Source organism: Amphiura filiformis, chromosome 18 (genome assembly GCF_039555335.1).
Source record: "Amphiura filiformis chromosome 18, Afil_fr2py, whole genome shotgun sequence".
NCBI lineage: Eukaryota > Metazoa > Echinodermata > Ophiuroidea > Amphilepidida > Amphiuridae > Amphiura > Amphiura filiformis.
In genome coordinates, this window is record NC_092645.1 from 31971401 (window position 1) to 31989340 (window position 17940).

Below are 17940 nucleotides of genomic sequence, written 5' to 3' on the forward strand. Positions count from 1 at the left end.
AGCTACGCCTAATGTGACAAAGGCCGTTTTGACAGATTTTTCCACATTATGCTGCGCAAGATGTCAAAAATAAACGTGTAAATATAGCACTCATGCCATCGCCGGAAGGCCTAGGCCTACAGTAATAGGGCCTACCATTCTTAGAAGTCAAAATAGAATGCCGAGAAGAAAGCAGCATGTACAAGAAATGGAAAAATACGGGGCGAAGATCTCGCCATCGATGACAAAAATCACGTTAGGGCCTATGTTTACAGAATGGGAGGCACAGCGAAGCGCTGGCGGTAAGTGCACATTTTTTACATGCTTTTATTTTATTATTTCATCAAATATTACATTTTTAATATTTCTGATAATTTCTCTAATGGTTAGTTAAGGATAGGCGTTAAGAAATGAGCATATTATGAAGCCTATTCGCTCGGTCTACAGACTAAAAAAAAAGAGGCAATTCATTATAGTTGCATGGTCCAGTGCTCAGACACTGACCTTCAAATTGCTTTGAGCAGTGCCAAGATTTGTGTGATTTCTTTTCACTGTTCAATGTGCTGTGTAGGCCTTTTTGTAAGGGTCGGTTAATATGAAGAAAAGAGAATATTTGGAGGGCAAAGTAGTGCCGATGCTTTGTAAACATGCGTTGGGATCAAGCGAGTTCATGCCACGCTAGCTTCGCCTTCGTCTCAATCGTTGACCTTGGTGATAATTGCTTGCTTGTAGTATTCAATGCCGTGGTGTGTATTCAGCAGTAGCAATTAATGGTCGAGTGTACATTGTATAAATTGTATTTAGACCTAATGATATGAAATTTTATAAAATAGCGTACCGGTAATATTTTTTAGACTGAATAATTATTGATGAAATTATAAAATTGCTTTGAATTTAATTTTAAACCAATTTAATTTATCATTGTGTTTTAATTTTATGCTGGGCATTCTTTTCTGTAAATTTTAGTTTATGACATGAAAATAAATTAGTTAATTTTTATGCAATGTTTTTCAAAATTTACATTTATTATCATCTAGATTGATTCCACAATTCATTTAATTTTAATTTTTAAGTATGGCGATATATTATGTTATATTTTTTTGCATGTATGTGTTCATTATTTTAATTTATTTTTATTATTTATTTGTGAGTTATCTTTTCCTTTTTTTTTTATTTCAAAAGAAATGTCATTTAATTTTAATATGTTGTACAAATGTAAATCAAATTGCAAAATAATAAAAATATACCCTGATATTTAAAACAAATTCGCCAGCCATTTCTTGAGTGACCATTGATCGACCTATCAATGTGAACTGTCTATATTTTTACATGACCGTATTTCGTCAAATAGTCGCCCCCCCTCAAATAAAGGCCCCCACCACTTTTTTTCAACCAAGATGTTTCAAAAATGCCGATATTTCCATGCTATCTTGTGTAGTAAGCTTACCAAGTTGCGCACATGGTCGATATTAAATAGCGTCAATAATTGGCGAAAATCTGGATCAGAAGCCCGGAAGTGAGCCAGAAGTCAGTGTCTAGTTCATAGTTCGTCATTTTAGCGTGTGTTTTTAGTAAATACGGTACGGTACCTAATTATTTTAATGGGAATTATCGTTCTAAAATTGACCTTGAATATTAAACCCCCCCCTTGGGAAAATGTAACGCCCCAGGGCGTTTATTTGACGAAACACTGATGCGTTAAGGGGTGGTCCAATAAATGTGTACCCAGGGCTGGGTGAATTTAGCCCTGGAAATATTTTTGACAGGAGAAAAGGGAGGGAAAAAGTGATTTAAATTTTCATTTTGACTTTTTGATATTTTTTGCACCATTAATTTGAAAGTAGGCCTACTGGTACCTACAATTAATGTATACTGTACAGTATGTATGTAGGAAAACGTTTCAATGCAAAATTTTCTGCTCGCTTCCATGACAAGGCTAATTAAATGTAAATCTTGGTTCCTCAAATTATGGCATACATTTTGTATTAATTGTGTAAATATGTGGGAGGCAAACTTTTATCTTTTGGGGGGAGGGAGGAGCGAGCCATATATTTCACCATTTTGAAAATTGACCACCCATGGCATGTGAACACATTTTACACTAGCCCCTAAATACAGTACATGTATATATTCAGAATGTAACCAAACTATTCCTGGGTGCTCTTTAAATGTGATTAGGTAAAATTTGCAAAATATGTGCCGGACTGTAGCAATGTACAACCCTGCATGCATCAATTTGCATTCTGGGGAATGAGAACGGAACCTCATAACAATCTTATCACACAATTTCATTCAAGACCAATTTCACAGATTTATTTTTTCGCAAATTTCAAAGGTTTTCTAAGAAATTTTCTCATTGCAGGAGAAGCATTAAGGGACTTGATAATATCATTCACAAATACATTTTGTTGATCGAGCACTAGGATATTCTACTAATGAATTGAAAGGCTAACAGCTCTACATAAAAGATACATGTAGGATTTTAAATACCGTACTTCAAAAAGTTTTGTTCAATTAATTTGATTTACATGTATGCAGGCCAGTGTGTGGTGGGACATTTGAAATACAATGTATAGTACCGTACCACACAAATGTCCCCAATTATGCTTGTCCAAATATTATCTCAGACAGCCATGAGCGGTGCACTTGTCCAACAGACAGAACTTAAAAAGAAGTGTGTACAGGTACCCCGGTGGTAGTATATTTACATTTGTACTTACCAATACTTACCATTATCTGTTTCCAAATCAGAAACAAGTCGGTACTGGGTACATGTAGTAGGCCTAGCTGGCCTAACTGTACTTAGTCAATAGTGAATGTACAGTACCGGTACATTATTTTTTTTTTTAATGGAAAGTCAGCCATTTGCAAAACAAGGAAAAAACATTTTTGGTTAAATTTAGCTCTAGTCATTTGCTAAAAAAAAAGAATTAAACAAAATGCCCGACTGACTGACCAACCCAACTTGAAAGGTCCATCAGCCCGTAGAGCAAGGGTTTTTCCCCGTCGCCTATAGTACAACAGTGGAAGTATTTTGGCCCCCAATCAAAAATTATTGCTTGAGATATTTTAATCCAATTATTAAAAAGTTTCTCCACCCTCTTTAAAAAAAAATCTCTTTTTGTTTGATTTCAGATTTGTGATTGTTGTACATTCCTCAAGTTCAACTAAGTTCTAAAATGTTAGGGACTATATAAGGCCGTATAAAATTAATATTTTGGTTCTCGTCCAGAGGATTGTCATGAATTGATGAGGGAGGGAGGTGTCTTTTTTTTTTTTTTTTTCAGTGTAAAATCAGCATTGTCTGTAGTTTTCGGTCTTTTCCAACAGTGCTCTAGGAAACGATGAGGCACTTTTTTTTTTTTCAAATGTGAGATTCTGAGGTATAAACCCCTAGAGCACCACAAAAAGACTTGGAAGTGGTCCTTGTTCTCTAATAAACTTATTTATGTATGAAAAATTCATAAATCATTCCAAAGTCTAAAATAATTGAAAAATCTATTAAAAAAAATCTGACAAATCCCAGAAATTGAGGAGGGAGGGGACGAGAACCAAAACATTAATTTTATACGGCCTAACGTGACCTGAAATATATACATGGGGTTGTTGAGACTACATAACTTTCCATTTGGCCAACCAATCACAATAGATTTTGTTGGACCGCCTAGACTGTAATTTTCACTCTCAAAATGGAAATTACTGAGGCATATCACTTACCGTATATTATATTAGTAGTTCATCAGGTCTAAAGAGAAACTTACAGCCAAGCCTACAAAAATACAACAATACATGTAGGACTGTAGGTAGATTACTACTATAGCTACAAAAATGTATGTAGTAGCTACCAAAATTTTACCATTCAGCTGAATGCAACCAAATTAAAACCCGCAACTAATAGAATATTATTAATTCTAATAAACATCAGTATAACTAATAGAAGGTTATAATATCAGGATTTTGTATCTCTCCTAGTTTTGAAGTCTAAACTTGCAGAAGTTACAATAATTTTACAAGATAAGGAAGTTGATCTTTGTAAAGCTGATTATACTCGATCACTTTTGCAGAAAAGCTCATGCTTGCTCTGTGTTTACCCATCAAACAAATTTTTTCCTTTTGGTGTGTTTTAAATTTTTGAGCTATAAAATGGACATGTTTCAAAATCTTATTTACAGGTCTCATTTGAAGTGGTTCATCCTCCAAAGCAGTTTGACATCTTGGGATCTGTCACCAATTTTGGCATAGTATTTTGTGTGGAAGCTGAGAGCACATCGGACACACCAACTTGCATTCTGGGGTGTCGGATGTGCTCTCGGGTCCCACAATGCAAATAAAGAGCCCTTAATTATTACCGTTGGTTGAAAAAGACACTGAATTAGGAGGGGGGTCCATACCGGTCGAAATATGTAAAAAGCTCATAACTTCAGTACAAACTTTTTCATTTGCAGTTAAGTAGAGACACACTTTCTGCAATTTTTGTTTGCCGTGACAACACTAATACCTGTAAAGCTCAACAACCTGATAGGCATGATTGCATCAGTGAATTTGGATAATTCAAACAAATCAATTATATATGATCTTTATTCAGGGAAAATTAAGTAAGTTTGTCACTGACACTGCACTTTTGAGGTTCTGAATTAGAATTGGTTTTTCAAGTATTGATGTAGGCCTAACTACTTTTACTCCATTTGAAGGCCTCAAAATTCACAGAGATACATGTATAAGCATAGGGAAAATGCATGATTTTTGAGAGCAAAATGCATTCGCCAGTTTTCGAAAATGCACAATTTGTGCTTTTTTTTCCAAAACTGCTTGAATTTTCTCCACAAAAGTTTAGATTTGCAAATTTTTTTTAATTTTACTTTTTTTCTTCTATAATATCTTAGAATATTTTGTGATGGCCTATTTTCTTTATTTTTTCAGCATGGATGGTGTTGCAGATCATTATGAATTCTCAGTGAAAACTTCCAAGTTTTTGGAAAATGAGTACTTGAAAATGGTTATTTTGGGAAAATCTTAAATTTTGCAGTTGGATATCTATATAATACGCGATTATACCCAAAATGCACAAATTTCAGGGCTTTTTGCATATCGCGCATTTTCCCTGTCCTTACCTTAGACTTGCCCTTGGTCACAGGTGCTGCTCAATTTCAAAGATGCTGGTATGGGGGATTCCATTGTGAATCTACACCGCATATTGTTGGCAGTCCACTCTTTTAAAAAAGCATGCCACTTTGAAGTTCGGAAACACAATAAAAGTGTTGGGTTTAAACTTAGAAACTTTTGGAAAATGAAGACCCAATTGAAGGCATTTGGTGGACCATTTTGTCACTATTATTGTGTAAAATATTAGTTTGAAAAAGATGGCCCAATTGAAGCCATGTTCGTGGACAAGTTTTGTGTATAAATTATTAAGCCAGCATGGAGTCCGTCTTAATAAAATAGGCCTACTGACTTTGGTAACAAAATGTGACAGGCCCTGCATATCGGCGGGGCAGTAGTTTTCACATGCTTTTTGGCGGAGAACCCGCTTTCAAGCAATGCCTAAACAAGGGTGCCTTAAAAATTGGTGGAATAAAATAAAAAGAGTGGGGGTCCAAGTGCCAACTATGACAACCTGCGTGTAATGTCTTCCATACATATACATGTATGATACTTGTACTAGGGGGTACACATAAAAAATGAGTTTCAACTGTAATAGCCCAATTTGAGGTACTTATAATTTCAAATTTAGTCCTTTTAATGAAGTTTTAATCTTTTCATAGCACAACTACAACTACAAGTACAAGTACAAACATTTTTTTAAAACTCTAACATAAGATTTGGTTGATATGAAATCCCTTAATTAAAAAAAGCAGCAAACATTCTTAAGGTTATCGATATAGATTGTTGGATTGTTGTAAAACTCAGAGGATGTGATTTCAATTGAGCCGTTTGTTACAAGTATGAATTAAATGTAGACCTATTTAGCACACATTTTCCAATTCAGCTTTCGACATGAAAATTTTGAGTATTTTCTAGTAATGTCATTGGTGGTATTTACCAATAAATGCCAATATTTCGCACCCAGTTAGTTGTGCCAAACATTCAAATTTACTAGCTTTCCAAGGGCTTGCAATTTCTTGTTATTTGTAAAGGGATTAATTAGGCCCCTATATAATTTGTCAATTTTAAATGAAAATGAATTACTGGAAGAAGTTCATAACCAAATAAATATCTATTCCCACGCTACGAAATAAACAAAAATAAAAGTACTAAATGGACTCATTTTCTGCCTCCTTGCACCCAGATATAATGTACATGTAGTCTTAGCTCTCCACCTGAATAGGCCTAACAAAGACTACCACAAAGGACTCACAGTCTGTGTCTCCTAATCGCAAGTGTTCAAGCGTTAGGTCCAAGAGTTGCCACAATTTCTGAGACCAAAAGTACCGGCAAGCACAGCTTCAATGTAGAGGTGGGTGGCGATCAAGTAGCCCAATTACAAGGCATAAGGCACCCAAACTCCTCAATTTTGGGAGCCCAACAAAATTGCCCAAATGGACCAATTGATTGATTTTACAGTGCTCGACCAATGACCATAAAATACTTGGTTGAAAAGGGCAATATTTTTGTTTTAAACAGACACAAAAGTTGTGAAAACTAACTAAATTGTTCTAGGAATATTGCCAATTTTGAAAATCACTTTGTCTTACTTGCACAATTAGCCCAATGGACTGTAGAACGATTAGCCGAAGTTTCTGAGCCATGGTAGGAGATTTGAAAGTTGCCTAAATTGGGCGGATAATGTGTCCTTGTGGCAACACTGGTTAGGCCTATAAAAACAAAGCGTGTTTGCACTTTATGGCCAGCCAGCCAGTCATGTACATTGTGTTAAAGTAGACAATGTGCAGGTCATGTATTGTTTTGTTGTGAACAGTAGACCCACCCAAGGTTTAATGATCACCCTCAGTATGAACAAATAAATTTATTAGTCTTTTCTTTCTTTGTGTATGTGCACATGGACAAGGATAATTTTGTAGCACACAGCAGGGTTGAACAATGTTGTTGTTTTGCATGTACACACATATTGTGGAAAAACATATTATTTGAATGATTAAGATTCTGAAAAAATTGGGACTATAGAGGAAAAAATTTTTGCATTTAAATGAAAATATGCAGAAAAAAACCATTTTTATAAGCTATATAATTTGTGATGGCAAACAGCATCTCAAAATCAATATGTGAACAAATGATGCATTTTTACTTGACCGTGTCATAGGGGTACAATATTGAGGTTCTACCCGCAAAGTGCGCGTTGTGTGTGCGTACGGGGGTACGCCTGTCAGCATGAGTTAAGGGGGTACTACACCCCTGGCCAATTTTGTGCCTATTTTTGCATTTTACTCAAACATTATAGCACATTGGTGACAAGTAAGATATGTATATTATAGGGGCAAGGACTGCAACTACTGTACTGAAAATTCAGCAACTCAAAACAAGTAGTTATTGATTTATTGATCAAATATTGGTTTTCCCTCATTTTTGACTGTAACTCCACAACTATTGTCTGTGCTGAAATAAAATTTCCAGTGCAGTAGTTGTAGTCCTTGCCCCTATAATATACATATCTTACTTGTCCCCAATGCGCTATAATTTTGAGAAAAATGCAAAAATAGCGCAGAATTGGGCAAGGGTGTAGTACCCCCTTAAACGTGTGCTCTAACTACTGTGTAGATTTGCAAAAGATTTGTAAAAGCCTTCTAGCACGTTGCTAAGAAGCGAGATAAATAAAAAGTGCTTTTTGTGCATGCGTTGCAGGAAGAAGGGTCTCATTTTGGTAGCAAGATGGTGAATAAGGGATGGTTTTCCATTTTGCAGTATTGGGCTTGTAAACATGTTTTGTAAAACTTTCAAATGTGCCTTTTCCCAAAACCGTACAGAATTCACTAGTTTGTGTTACACTGCATCACATACATGTACAACAGCCCTAAATGCTAGGATCAATGAATGAATGACTGAATAGTTTTAGGCGTTCCAAGTTGCAGCGTCACTCTAAGCACAAGTTCATAAAAAATAGTGACATACAACAATAGATTTTCAGTAAAAAATGCAGGGTAAACAATGGGTGGCTAGCAGCACCTCCCTAGTATGAAAAAATTTATAGTGGTTGATTGCACAAACACCTAAAGTCACTGGGAACCATCATTTCAATAGGCTGAAAATATATGTAAGCATTTTTTTAGGTCTACTGAACTGTGAAGTACAGAAGTTTGTTGTACAGAAACATGGTAACAAATTGTTGTGTTATGAAAAAATGCAGGGCGCTGTAATATTGGAAGATACTGAAGGTAGGCATTGAGAAATATTGACAATTTGACATCCATGTTTGTTTGTTTGTTTGTTTGTTTGTTGGGAAACCTGATACATTGTATCAAATACCAAGAATCAGATTCTTTAGTATGGATCATCCATAACTTATGTAACTTGTCAATGCTAAGTTTGTACATGGAAACTTTTGATTGTGTATGTATGTATGTATTGTGTGTATGAAGAGCAGTGTAAGTTCATAGACCCGTTATTAGGTATATGCACTTATTTAAACCTAACAGTAACAGGTATCAAATTAATGAAAACATTTTGTCGAGCCACTTTAGAAAACGATGACAATGACAAAAAAAAATCTTGTGTTTTTAGTGTCTAAATGAAGATCGTAATGTAACTTTCATTCCATACCAGTGCCTTTACCTCTATGTGTTCTATGCAGAGTGTACAATGTCCATCTTGGGCCCAGGTGCAATGCACCATTGCTTTTAATTTTATTGTATTTTTGACATGCATTTCGTATGATAGTTTTATGCAGTTTTAATGTAAGGGATATCTTTAGTTTTCTATTTGAGATTCCCTTTCTACAGTGTATCTTATTTTTTATTGTGTTTTTTGTTGTTGTTGTTTTTTAGGTGTGTGTGCAGATTATAACTGATTTTAAAATGTATTTAGCCTTTCCTCCAAGAATTAAAAAGGATTATATTGCAAAGAACCAAGTTATCAAAACTATTGTACATTTTAAAAAGCAAAAGCTTTTCTCAATGAACTTTTCTCGTTCTGTTACTTTTCAGGTTTTGGACCAACATGTCAACAACAGTGGATCAAGCATCTACTTGAAGTACACTCACTAGCCTGCAACGGACAGGGATGTGCCAGAATGTATGAAGGCACCATAGATACTCAGGAAAATACTACAGTGAACAGACCTAGGGGCAGACCAAGGGGCAGCACAAGTCCTAGAAGTACAAGTCCTAGAAGTAAGTTTCATTGTTTAACATCATTAGCGAGGAACATACATAGGGGCATGGGTCTATGGGCAACAGGGTCAGAAATTTGCAACCAAGTACGAGAATCCAAGATTCTCCCGGTGGAATTTGGCAAGAATCCATGGATTCTTGCCATAACTTTGTATGATAAACTGAAATATTTACGAGAATCCATATAGATTCTGGCAATTTTCTTGATGAGAATCTTTACGAGAATGGATTCTCCAATTTCACCGTTCTGACCCTGGGCAGACCAAGAGGGAGCACAAGTCCAAGAAGTACAAGTCCTAGTGTCATTGTTTAACATTGATCATCAGAGAGGTACTTACATAAGGGCATGGATCTAGAGCTGACAAAGGGAGCACAAGTCCTAGAAATACAAGTACACAAAGTAAGTATTATTGTTTAACGTCAGAGAGAATGCGTACATAGGGGCATGGATCTAGAGCAGTCAATTCAAGGGGAGCACAAGTCCTAAAAGCACAAGTCCATAAAGTAAGTATCATTGTTTTTAAAACATCAGAGTGGTACATCTAGGGGCATGGATCTAGGGACAGACAAGCAGCACAAGTCCTAGAAGAACAAGTCCACAGAGTAAGTATCATTGTGTAACAGCAGGGAGGTACATTTATACGGGCATGGATCTAAAGCAGTCAAGGGGGAACACAAGTCCTACATGTAGAAGTACAAGTCCATAAGATTAAAGTAATATCATTGTTTAATTTGATAATAAGATGTACCAGGATGTATGAAGGCGGCACTACTTCACAGAGGGAAATACTACTGTTGGCAGAATCTAGAGACGTAGAAGTAAGTATTTGTATCACTGTTTAACTTCAGAGAGGGATGTCAGTATACATGTATTTGCGGGACATCCTGTTGCAGTATAGTAAAGCGCAAGGGGACAGATGTGCATGCCAGAATGTACTGGTGCATAAACATGAAGGTATCATATAATATTTTCGCACAGAACATTTTCTCTTAACTGCCATTGCAAATATTCTCTTTTCTCATCCCATCTCACTACAGACCCAAGTTCACCAGGAAGATCAAGAGGGCGGCCTAGAAAAGCTACGTCGCCTCACAGAAACACTTCCATGTATGTGGAATCAGTCATGAACCAGGAAGATGAGGATAAGGAGGAGGAGGAGGAGGAAGAAAAATATGAAGAAAAAGTGCAAGAAGAGGAGACGATCATGGCAATTGCCAATGGGGAAAACGGACATAAGGAACACGATATTGACGGCAAAGAACAATGGGTTTCTTCGTCAGAGTAAGTGTGACAATTTAATTTAGTGAAATGTTCTGGTTGGGTTCAACTCAACACCCCTGTGTTAAGATGAATCAGGTATGGTGTGCGTGAGTTTTGCTTTGAATGGTGAAAGGATCTTTTAGCTGATTCTTGAATGCTTGGGGTTCTTGGATGTTGATTAAGTCTTGTGACGCCCAATTGGTGCTTGAAATCATCTTTCACTGATTCAGAAATATAAATTTAGATTCCGAAGTATAAAATTAGATCAACTCGAAGGACCTTTTATACATTCAGGTAAAATTATATAATGGAATTTTGTCAGAACTCACTATTGTTGAAAAAAAACGGTTGACTTCGCACTGAGATTACGCAAAATCGTAGACTGATTCTGGGTTTTGTTGCTGTGCAACTTTTTAGCACTGACATGATATGAAATACATGTATATCTAGTCAGTAAATTATGGCATTTATCCAATCAAAACAAGAGAAACTACTTTATAATATGATATTAAATGTACTTTGCGTGTCACTTGGCCTCCAGGCGAGTTGTATAGTGTGCACAGATTTCACTGCTAACTCAAAAAGTGCCAAGATGGAAAAATCAACCTAAGATAAATTCTTTACTACAATAGGGAATTACCTCTTCCATCCTTTGTGCCTCACTTCAACTTAGGTCACTAAAGAATTGAAGTTAGGGCACTTATAATTAGGACACCCACTCTCTTAAAGGCAATCACTTCATTTTTATGATGCCCACTTCACTTCAAGAATTGAAATTAGGGCACTTATCTCACTTAAAGGCAATCACTTCATTTTTTAGGATGCCCACTTCACTTCAAGTGGATTTCCCGTGAAGTGGTTTCAATATTATTTGAAGTGGATGTCCTGAGAAGTGCCCTAACTTTAATTCTTTAGTGACCTAACTTGAAGTGAGGCATAAAAGATTGAAGAGATAATTCCCAATTGTAGTAGGGGATTTTTCTTAGGGTAATTTTATCAATCTCAGGACTTTTTGAGTATTTACATCCCAACTGGAAAGAAGGAATAGCTAGCTTGATTGAAGGAGATGCCTCTTTTTCACCAGTGATGCCAACGCCGCGCCTTAGGCGCACAATTGGGCTACTTGGCGATCACTTGCCGCTACTCAAAAAAGCATGCCGCTACTTGTCTAAAATTGGGCTACTTTTGCCAGTCTCAGGCCGCGGTACTAATTTGATGTATTTTCCTTTCAATTTAGCCGATTTATAAAGGTTTTGAGTCTTTGAAGCTCCAAATTGAAATTACAATGGGTTTTGTGACCATTTATTGATCGGTCAGTAACTTTCCAGTAAGTACCGGAAGTTTCAAAGTGTTTTTCCGCCCAATTGGGTGTTTTGCGTTCTAAATTCGGGTAAATCCGCCCAAATATGCGGTATTAGGCGCTTTTTGGAAGCTTAGAAAATTGGGCTACTTGAGAATCCTTTACCGCGGCCTGGCGAGTCAATGCGCCGCGCCTTGAAGCTGAAAAGTTTTGGCAACACTGTTTTTCACATTGATTGATACATTCCAAATTTCTTTCTTTATAGAATTGATGGACAAACACAGAGTCAAGATATGGATGCAACAGGGCTTGAGGACATTGGCGAAGCAGACATCAAAGTTAATGAAAATCCACTGCTAGACTCTACCGAAGCAGTCAAAGTTGAAGAAAACAATGTCAATGAAACAGTAGCATTTGAACCGATGGAGGAAAAGCCTACACCGGCTACAGAAGATTCCAAGGTGTTAGAACTAGCATCAAGTAAGTAGTCTCTTACACAGTCAGCTCATTTTAAAAGACTTCAGCTTGATGCTGTTATTAAGATGATTAGTTGTTACGAATTGAAAGGAAAGTCTTCTGGATTTTGGAAGTACAAGGTGCACAAACATATTGTGTCAATATTTTCCCTTGTGTGAGATTTGACTTGAAAGGCTTGTAATTTTCAGTGCTGTTGGTTTTGACCCTGGAATTATGGAACTATTAGGCCTTATAACTGCTAATTTGTATTTTTGTTTCAATACTTTAGACAGGGGTTCTCAACTATATTTGCTCATAGGTCACAGAGGACCAAAAGTTTGGTTTTGGTAGGGGTGTACCACTGAGTATTTGAAAGTGGACCCATCAATATATGCATGAACCAAATTTGGGACCCATCGATATACCAGAAGACAAAATTTTCTGCCAAATTTAATGTAAATTGTCTTAGGTTTTATAAAATTTCCCCTAAATTTTGGTGAAATTTCAAATTTTGGCTAGATTGAGGCAAAATTAGACCATTTTTCGAGAAAATTGAGAAAAGTTTGAAAAGCTTGACCCATCCATATACCAAAATTTATTGAAGAAAAAGGGCTCATATTGAAAAGGCTGAAAATGCTACCTCTGTTCATTTGTACTGAGTACCCCTCTGGGCCAAAATCATATTCTGTTTGAGGGGCAAATACACCTTGGCTTGCTATGGTGACTATACATTTCAAGGGTCAACCACACTGGTCGGCTGCTTTAGGCCAACAATTTAACAGTTATGAGGCCCGAAAATTTCCATAATTCCAGGTCTAAGACCAACCTTTAAATGACCCATTTATATTGTAGTGATTCTGCATAGGGACAAATATATCTATGATTCAAAAATAAGACTCAACAAGGGTTCGAAACATACGGACGCTGATCCGTCACTCAGATCCCCAAGTAACCATTTGACCCCTTTTTGTTTTCAGGTTTCTTTAACAACAGGTTGCATGAGCTGTATCCCCAAGCTGCTATTAGTCAATCTAATAACATGCCCATCGATCTTACTACACGTATGATGGGTTATCCATTCCCCAATATTCACAGTAAGTACAAACATCCCTACCACTCTGTTGGCCCAAAGCGGACCATATTTATTAACGGCAGCTATAGCAGCAGTTCATCGGTTATATGGCTACTAACTGAGAGCTTTATTTTGTACTAACTACCATATGTTGTCTTTCATCCTGATTACAACCCCATGTGCACTAATGCCTTTCTTACAGTGCCCCTGATTGGTTAATTACATGATATAATCATCTGTGTAACCAATCAAAATAGAGCTTTAGAACTCAACCCCATGGCAATGCCTTACTTACAGGGCCCCTGATTCGTTAATTTTGTGATATCATCATCTGTGTAACCAATCAAAATAGAGCTTTTAGAACTTAGCCCCATGGGCACTCTATGCCTTCTTACAGGGCTCCTGATAAACTTATTTGCTGATGGGATTTTTACTAGAAGGATTTTTTAGTATGTGACTAAAATTCCAGTTATGTCAAGGGAGCCCATAATATGCGCCATTTTAGGCGAATCTTGTGGTATGTACTATATAAGCATAGTTCGTTATTATGTCAATGTATTTTATATTTTCATCTTTTTCCTAACTAATGTTCTGTATTAGCATTAACATTCCTCTCAAGCCCAAACTTTGCTGTATTAATATTATCATGTTTTAGCTAAACCAGACTTACTGCAGCTTACTGACTACCTTATTTATTTAGTTACGCCAACACTAACATTATTATACCATCCTTTCTCTCCTTGTTCAGGGCTTTGATAAATTTTAAAGGCGCTTCATAAATATCTTTATGTATGTATGCACAGCAGCTGAAGGGAGTATCCCATCATGCATCTGCTTGCTCCATAGCAAATACATGCAAAACATAAGTAAGAGCCGCTTAGATATTGAGAGCTATGGATAGTTTCACAATACTTTGGAGATCATATTTTTTCAAACAAAAGTCTTAACTCCCCTGATATAAGCGAGTAATTGAAAGTTGAAGTGAGGGATTTTGTGTACACTCTCTATGGCATGTGCAGTTCTACTGTGGTACTGCAGAGCATGATGGGATACACCTATCTGCTGCTGTGGTATGTATGTATGTATTTACCAAAATATGTTATCTGCAAACTGGATGTGTCACATCTTTTTTTCGGTTGTTCAGACCTTGTTGTTGAGGAAAACCCAAGAAAGAATTATATGCAAAGATTCTTTCTAGTGGGGTCTTTTTTGGGTAGGCAAGCGGAACTGGCTGTGAGATCTTTGTCATCCATTGCATCTGCATCCACAATTCAACGTATTAATGGAGTGTGGGTATTTTTAGCCTCTGCTTGGAATTGAACTAAACTAAACTGCTGGGTCACACTGCTCTCCAACACAACCTTTATCTTAACTTTAATCAACCTTTTGAGAGATTCTGCAATACAGTAAGCCAAAAACTTAAGGTACCAGTTGTGTTCACCCCTGTATATATTCTAAATAAAGACAAGTGTGTCAAAATTTTAAAAAGGAGCCAATATCTGTGCTCTTTAGCTCTGATTTAAGACCTCATTTGTTGAAATTGGTTGAGAATTAAAGAAACGGTGATCTAAAACCTAATGAAGAAACAAAATCAAAAGTTGCACTTCTGTGTTCTAATCAATGAAAGCACAACGCTCGTTATAACATGCTAATCAATGGAAGCGCGGCGCTAGTTCTCTTGTTCGCGAATGCTTTGTGTACACATCAATAGGGCTTGCAATGGAGCAAACTGCAATTTTAAAATTGGCATCTTCCTTGGGTATTTGGATTGTTGTGTTTTTATTTCTAGAACAATTTCAACAAATGAGTTCTTAAATTCGAGCTAAAGGATGCAGCTATTGGCTGGTTGGTTCCAATTACGACATATCTGTCTTTGTTTAGGATATACAGGGGTGAACTTAACTGGTACCTTAATTTTTTGACTTACTGTAGCTGCCAGGTGTCTTATTTTTAGATGTGTACGAAATCCGGGGTACGAAATAGAATGCTGAAATTGACAAATATTTAATACAGCTATTGCAGATAAGGCTTATTGCACTCACTCCTCAGAGAAGGTGACTTACCCTTCCCAGAATCCTTTGCTGTATGGTACATCACCTCATTTCATCAAATGACATTCCCATTACTTTGTACAGGTTCCCTTTGTGTTCATGTTGAGAATAGACTGGCTAAACATGGGTAGATACTGATAGTCAAGAATTAAACATTCTCTTGCACCACACATCTTTACCAGAACAAAACAAAACCCTTATCACTTTAAATGTCATCTAATGGCTAAACAACTAGCCACAATTTTTTTGTTTCCATAATCCATATCTATACACCTATCCGACTTCGCCATTACTGCGGTGTCCCGATGTAAAACTACGGTGTCCCGAGGTCGGGGTTCCATCCATTATTTATTGTGTGCTATACAGAATTGTACCCGGGAATTGTACACAACAGTGATATTCAATACACAATCATGAGTATTGAATTACGAATTAAATCTCCCGCTCTGGTACATCTGTGTTGCCGTCAATAGAGGGCCAAATACAGTAAACGCTTCTCGGATTGGTGTATTCCATGAGAACCATTATAGTCATAATATTTTTTTATATTTTTTCAAAATTTCCAAATAAGTTTCTTGACCCTCTTTATGGAAATGAATAATAGAATTCCTGTAAAAATTACGGCCTTGCCCTCATCAGTTTGGGTTGTCAATGAAAGGATAATAAACCACCAGCAAAATATTTTGACTCTTTACAAAATAATATCCTGTGTGCATTCACAGGGCGATTTGTCAGATATATCCTAGCTTTTGATAATCAGTCTACCATGAAAAACACAGTGTTCACACAAGCACAGCAGCTTGAGATTTCAAAAACTTGGAGTAAAACATAGAAACACCAAGTTCTGTCTGCTTTCATGGATTACACTGAATGGAGACTGTGTCCTATAGCGTCTGATAGTCTAACAACTGTTACCTAAAGACAGTGTTCACATGATGCACAAGAGCTTTAGATTTCACAGACTTGGAGTTAAACATAGAAACTCCAAGTTCTGTCTGCTTTCATGGATTACACTGAATGGAGACTGTGTCCTAGCATCTGATAGTCTAACAACTGTTACCTAAAGACAGTGTTCACACATGCACAAGAGCTTTAGATTTCACCGACTTGGAGTTAAACATAGAAACCCCAAGTTCTGTCCGCTTCGGGATTACACTGAATGGAGACTGTGTCCTAGTGTCTGATAGTCTAACAACTGTTACCTAAAGACAGTGTTCATGCACAAGAGCTTTAGATTTCACAAACTTTGAGTTAAACATATTAGAAACTCCAAGTTCTGTCCATTTAAGGGGTTACCCTGTTTATTCAAGAGTGCTCTATTTTACTCTGTCAACTGCTCAATGCAAGAAGTGGGTGAGTGCAATAGCTGCCATGTGTAGATGAGTACAATTTACTGTGTGTAAATTGTCCATTGGTCTGGGGAGCTATTGCACTACCTACTACTTTCACTGAGCAGTTGATGTATGTGAAAACAGTTCAAGTCAAACTCAGTACCAGGTCAGCTATTGCAAATCACAACAAATATTGACAAGTTGGTTTAATGTTTTTGCTTTTTTTTTATCCCTTTGCAGCACATTTTGTTGATAAATACTCTTTAGATTTTTATCCAAATGGATGTTACAATATATTTAGGCATTATTTGTGTAGCTAGAATAGTCATATGGCTATGCTTGGTTAACCAAGCAGAGTGAAAGCGTGCTATTGATACACTGCCAAATTTAAGGCTCAATAGCCTAAGGCTGTGAAAAAAGGAAACATGTTCTACCGCTGGGCAGACGGTTCAGGTAGGGTCCGTTGGTTGGGGTTTTTTTGGAAATGACCTTGAAAATCTGTAATTATTTTGAAAAAAAAAAAAAAAATGGGTTGGCATTCATCTGTACAAGAAAACTTTTTGGCCAAATTTCTTAAAATTTGTGCCAGTTGGGCCCTTAGAACAGTTTTTTTTCCTTTTCTTGTTGCATAACTGATCAATTTCAGTTTGTGGTCTTAACATTTTCTTTCCTGCATTTTTTTTACATCTTCAGAATGCAAAAATTTGAAAAGAAAAAAAAACTTTTTAAGAAATTTCCAAAAATAGGGTCGGTGTTCTTTTGTACAGTAAATAGAAGAAAAAAATTTTTTTTTCCGATTTCCAAAATTAGGGTCGATCGGTTGAGGGCAAGCAAACATCTTTTTTTTTTGGCCTAAATCCTAGCTGTCATACTTTGGTGAGCTTTTACAATGCCAAGTTGATTTTGTATTTTTGTGTGCTTTGCTCACAATTTTTAACTGGACCTCAATTTCACACTTACCCGCCTTATAGGCAGCTTGCATTTTGGTCTGATGAGATCCAGGCATATTTATGTAATGTTTAATCATGTGTTAAGTGTTAACTCATGTATGTAAATGTGCATTGTTTCTTTGTTTGCATTCACATTGCAGCTGTCATTGTCATTAACAATCAATATTTTAACTCTATGTACATGAACTAAACCTACATTTTTTTGTGCTGTATTTGTTATGTATCCCAAACTTTGCTTATTTCTGTTTGTACCAATAAA

The 17940-nt window shown here is 36.5% G+C and overlaps 1 protein-coding gene across 1 annotated transcript; it reads left to right on the plus strand.

Moving 5' to 3' along the window:
* Positions 1-32: 32 nt before the first annotated feature.
* LOC140139097 (uncharacterized) lies at positions 33-16232 on the plus strand. The gene is made up of 6 exons (XM_072160878.1): positions 33-281; positions 9075-9260; positions 10299-10542; positions 12087-12301; positions 13255-13371; positions 16123-16232. The coding sequence occupies exons 1-6, from the start codon at positions 158-160 to the stop codon at positions 16230-16232; spliced, it is 996 nt and encodes a 331-aa protein (XP_072016979.1). The 5' UTR covers positions 33-157.
* The last annotated feature ends 1708 nt before the right edge of the window (positions 16233-17940 follow it).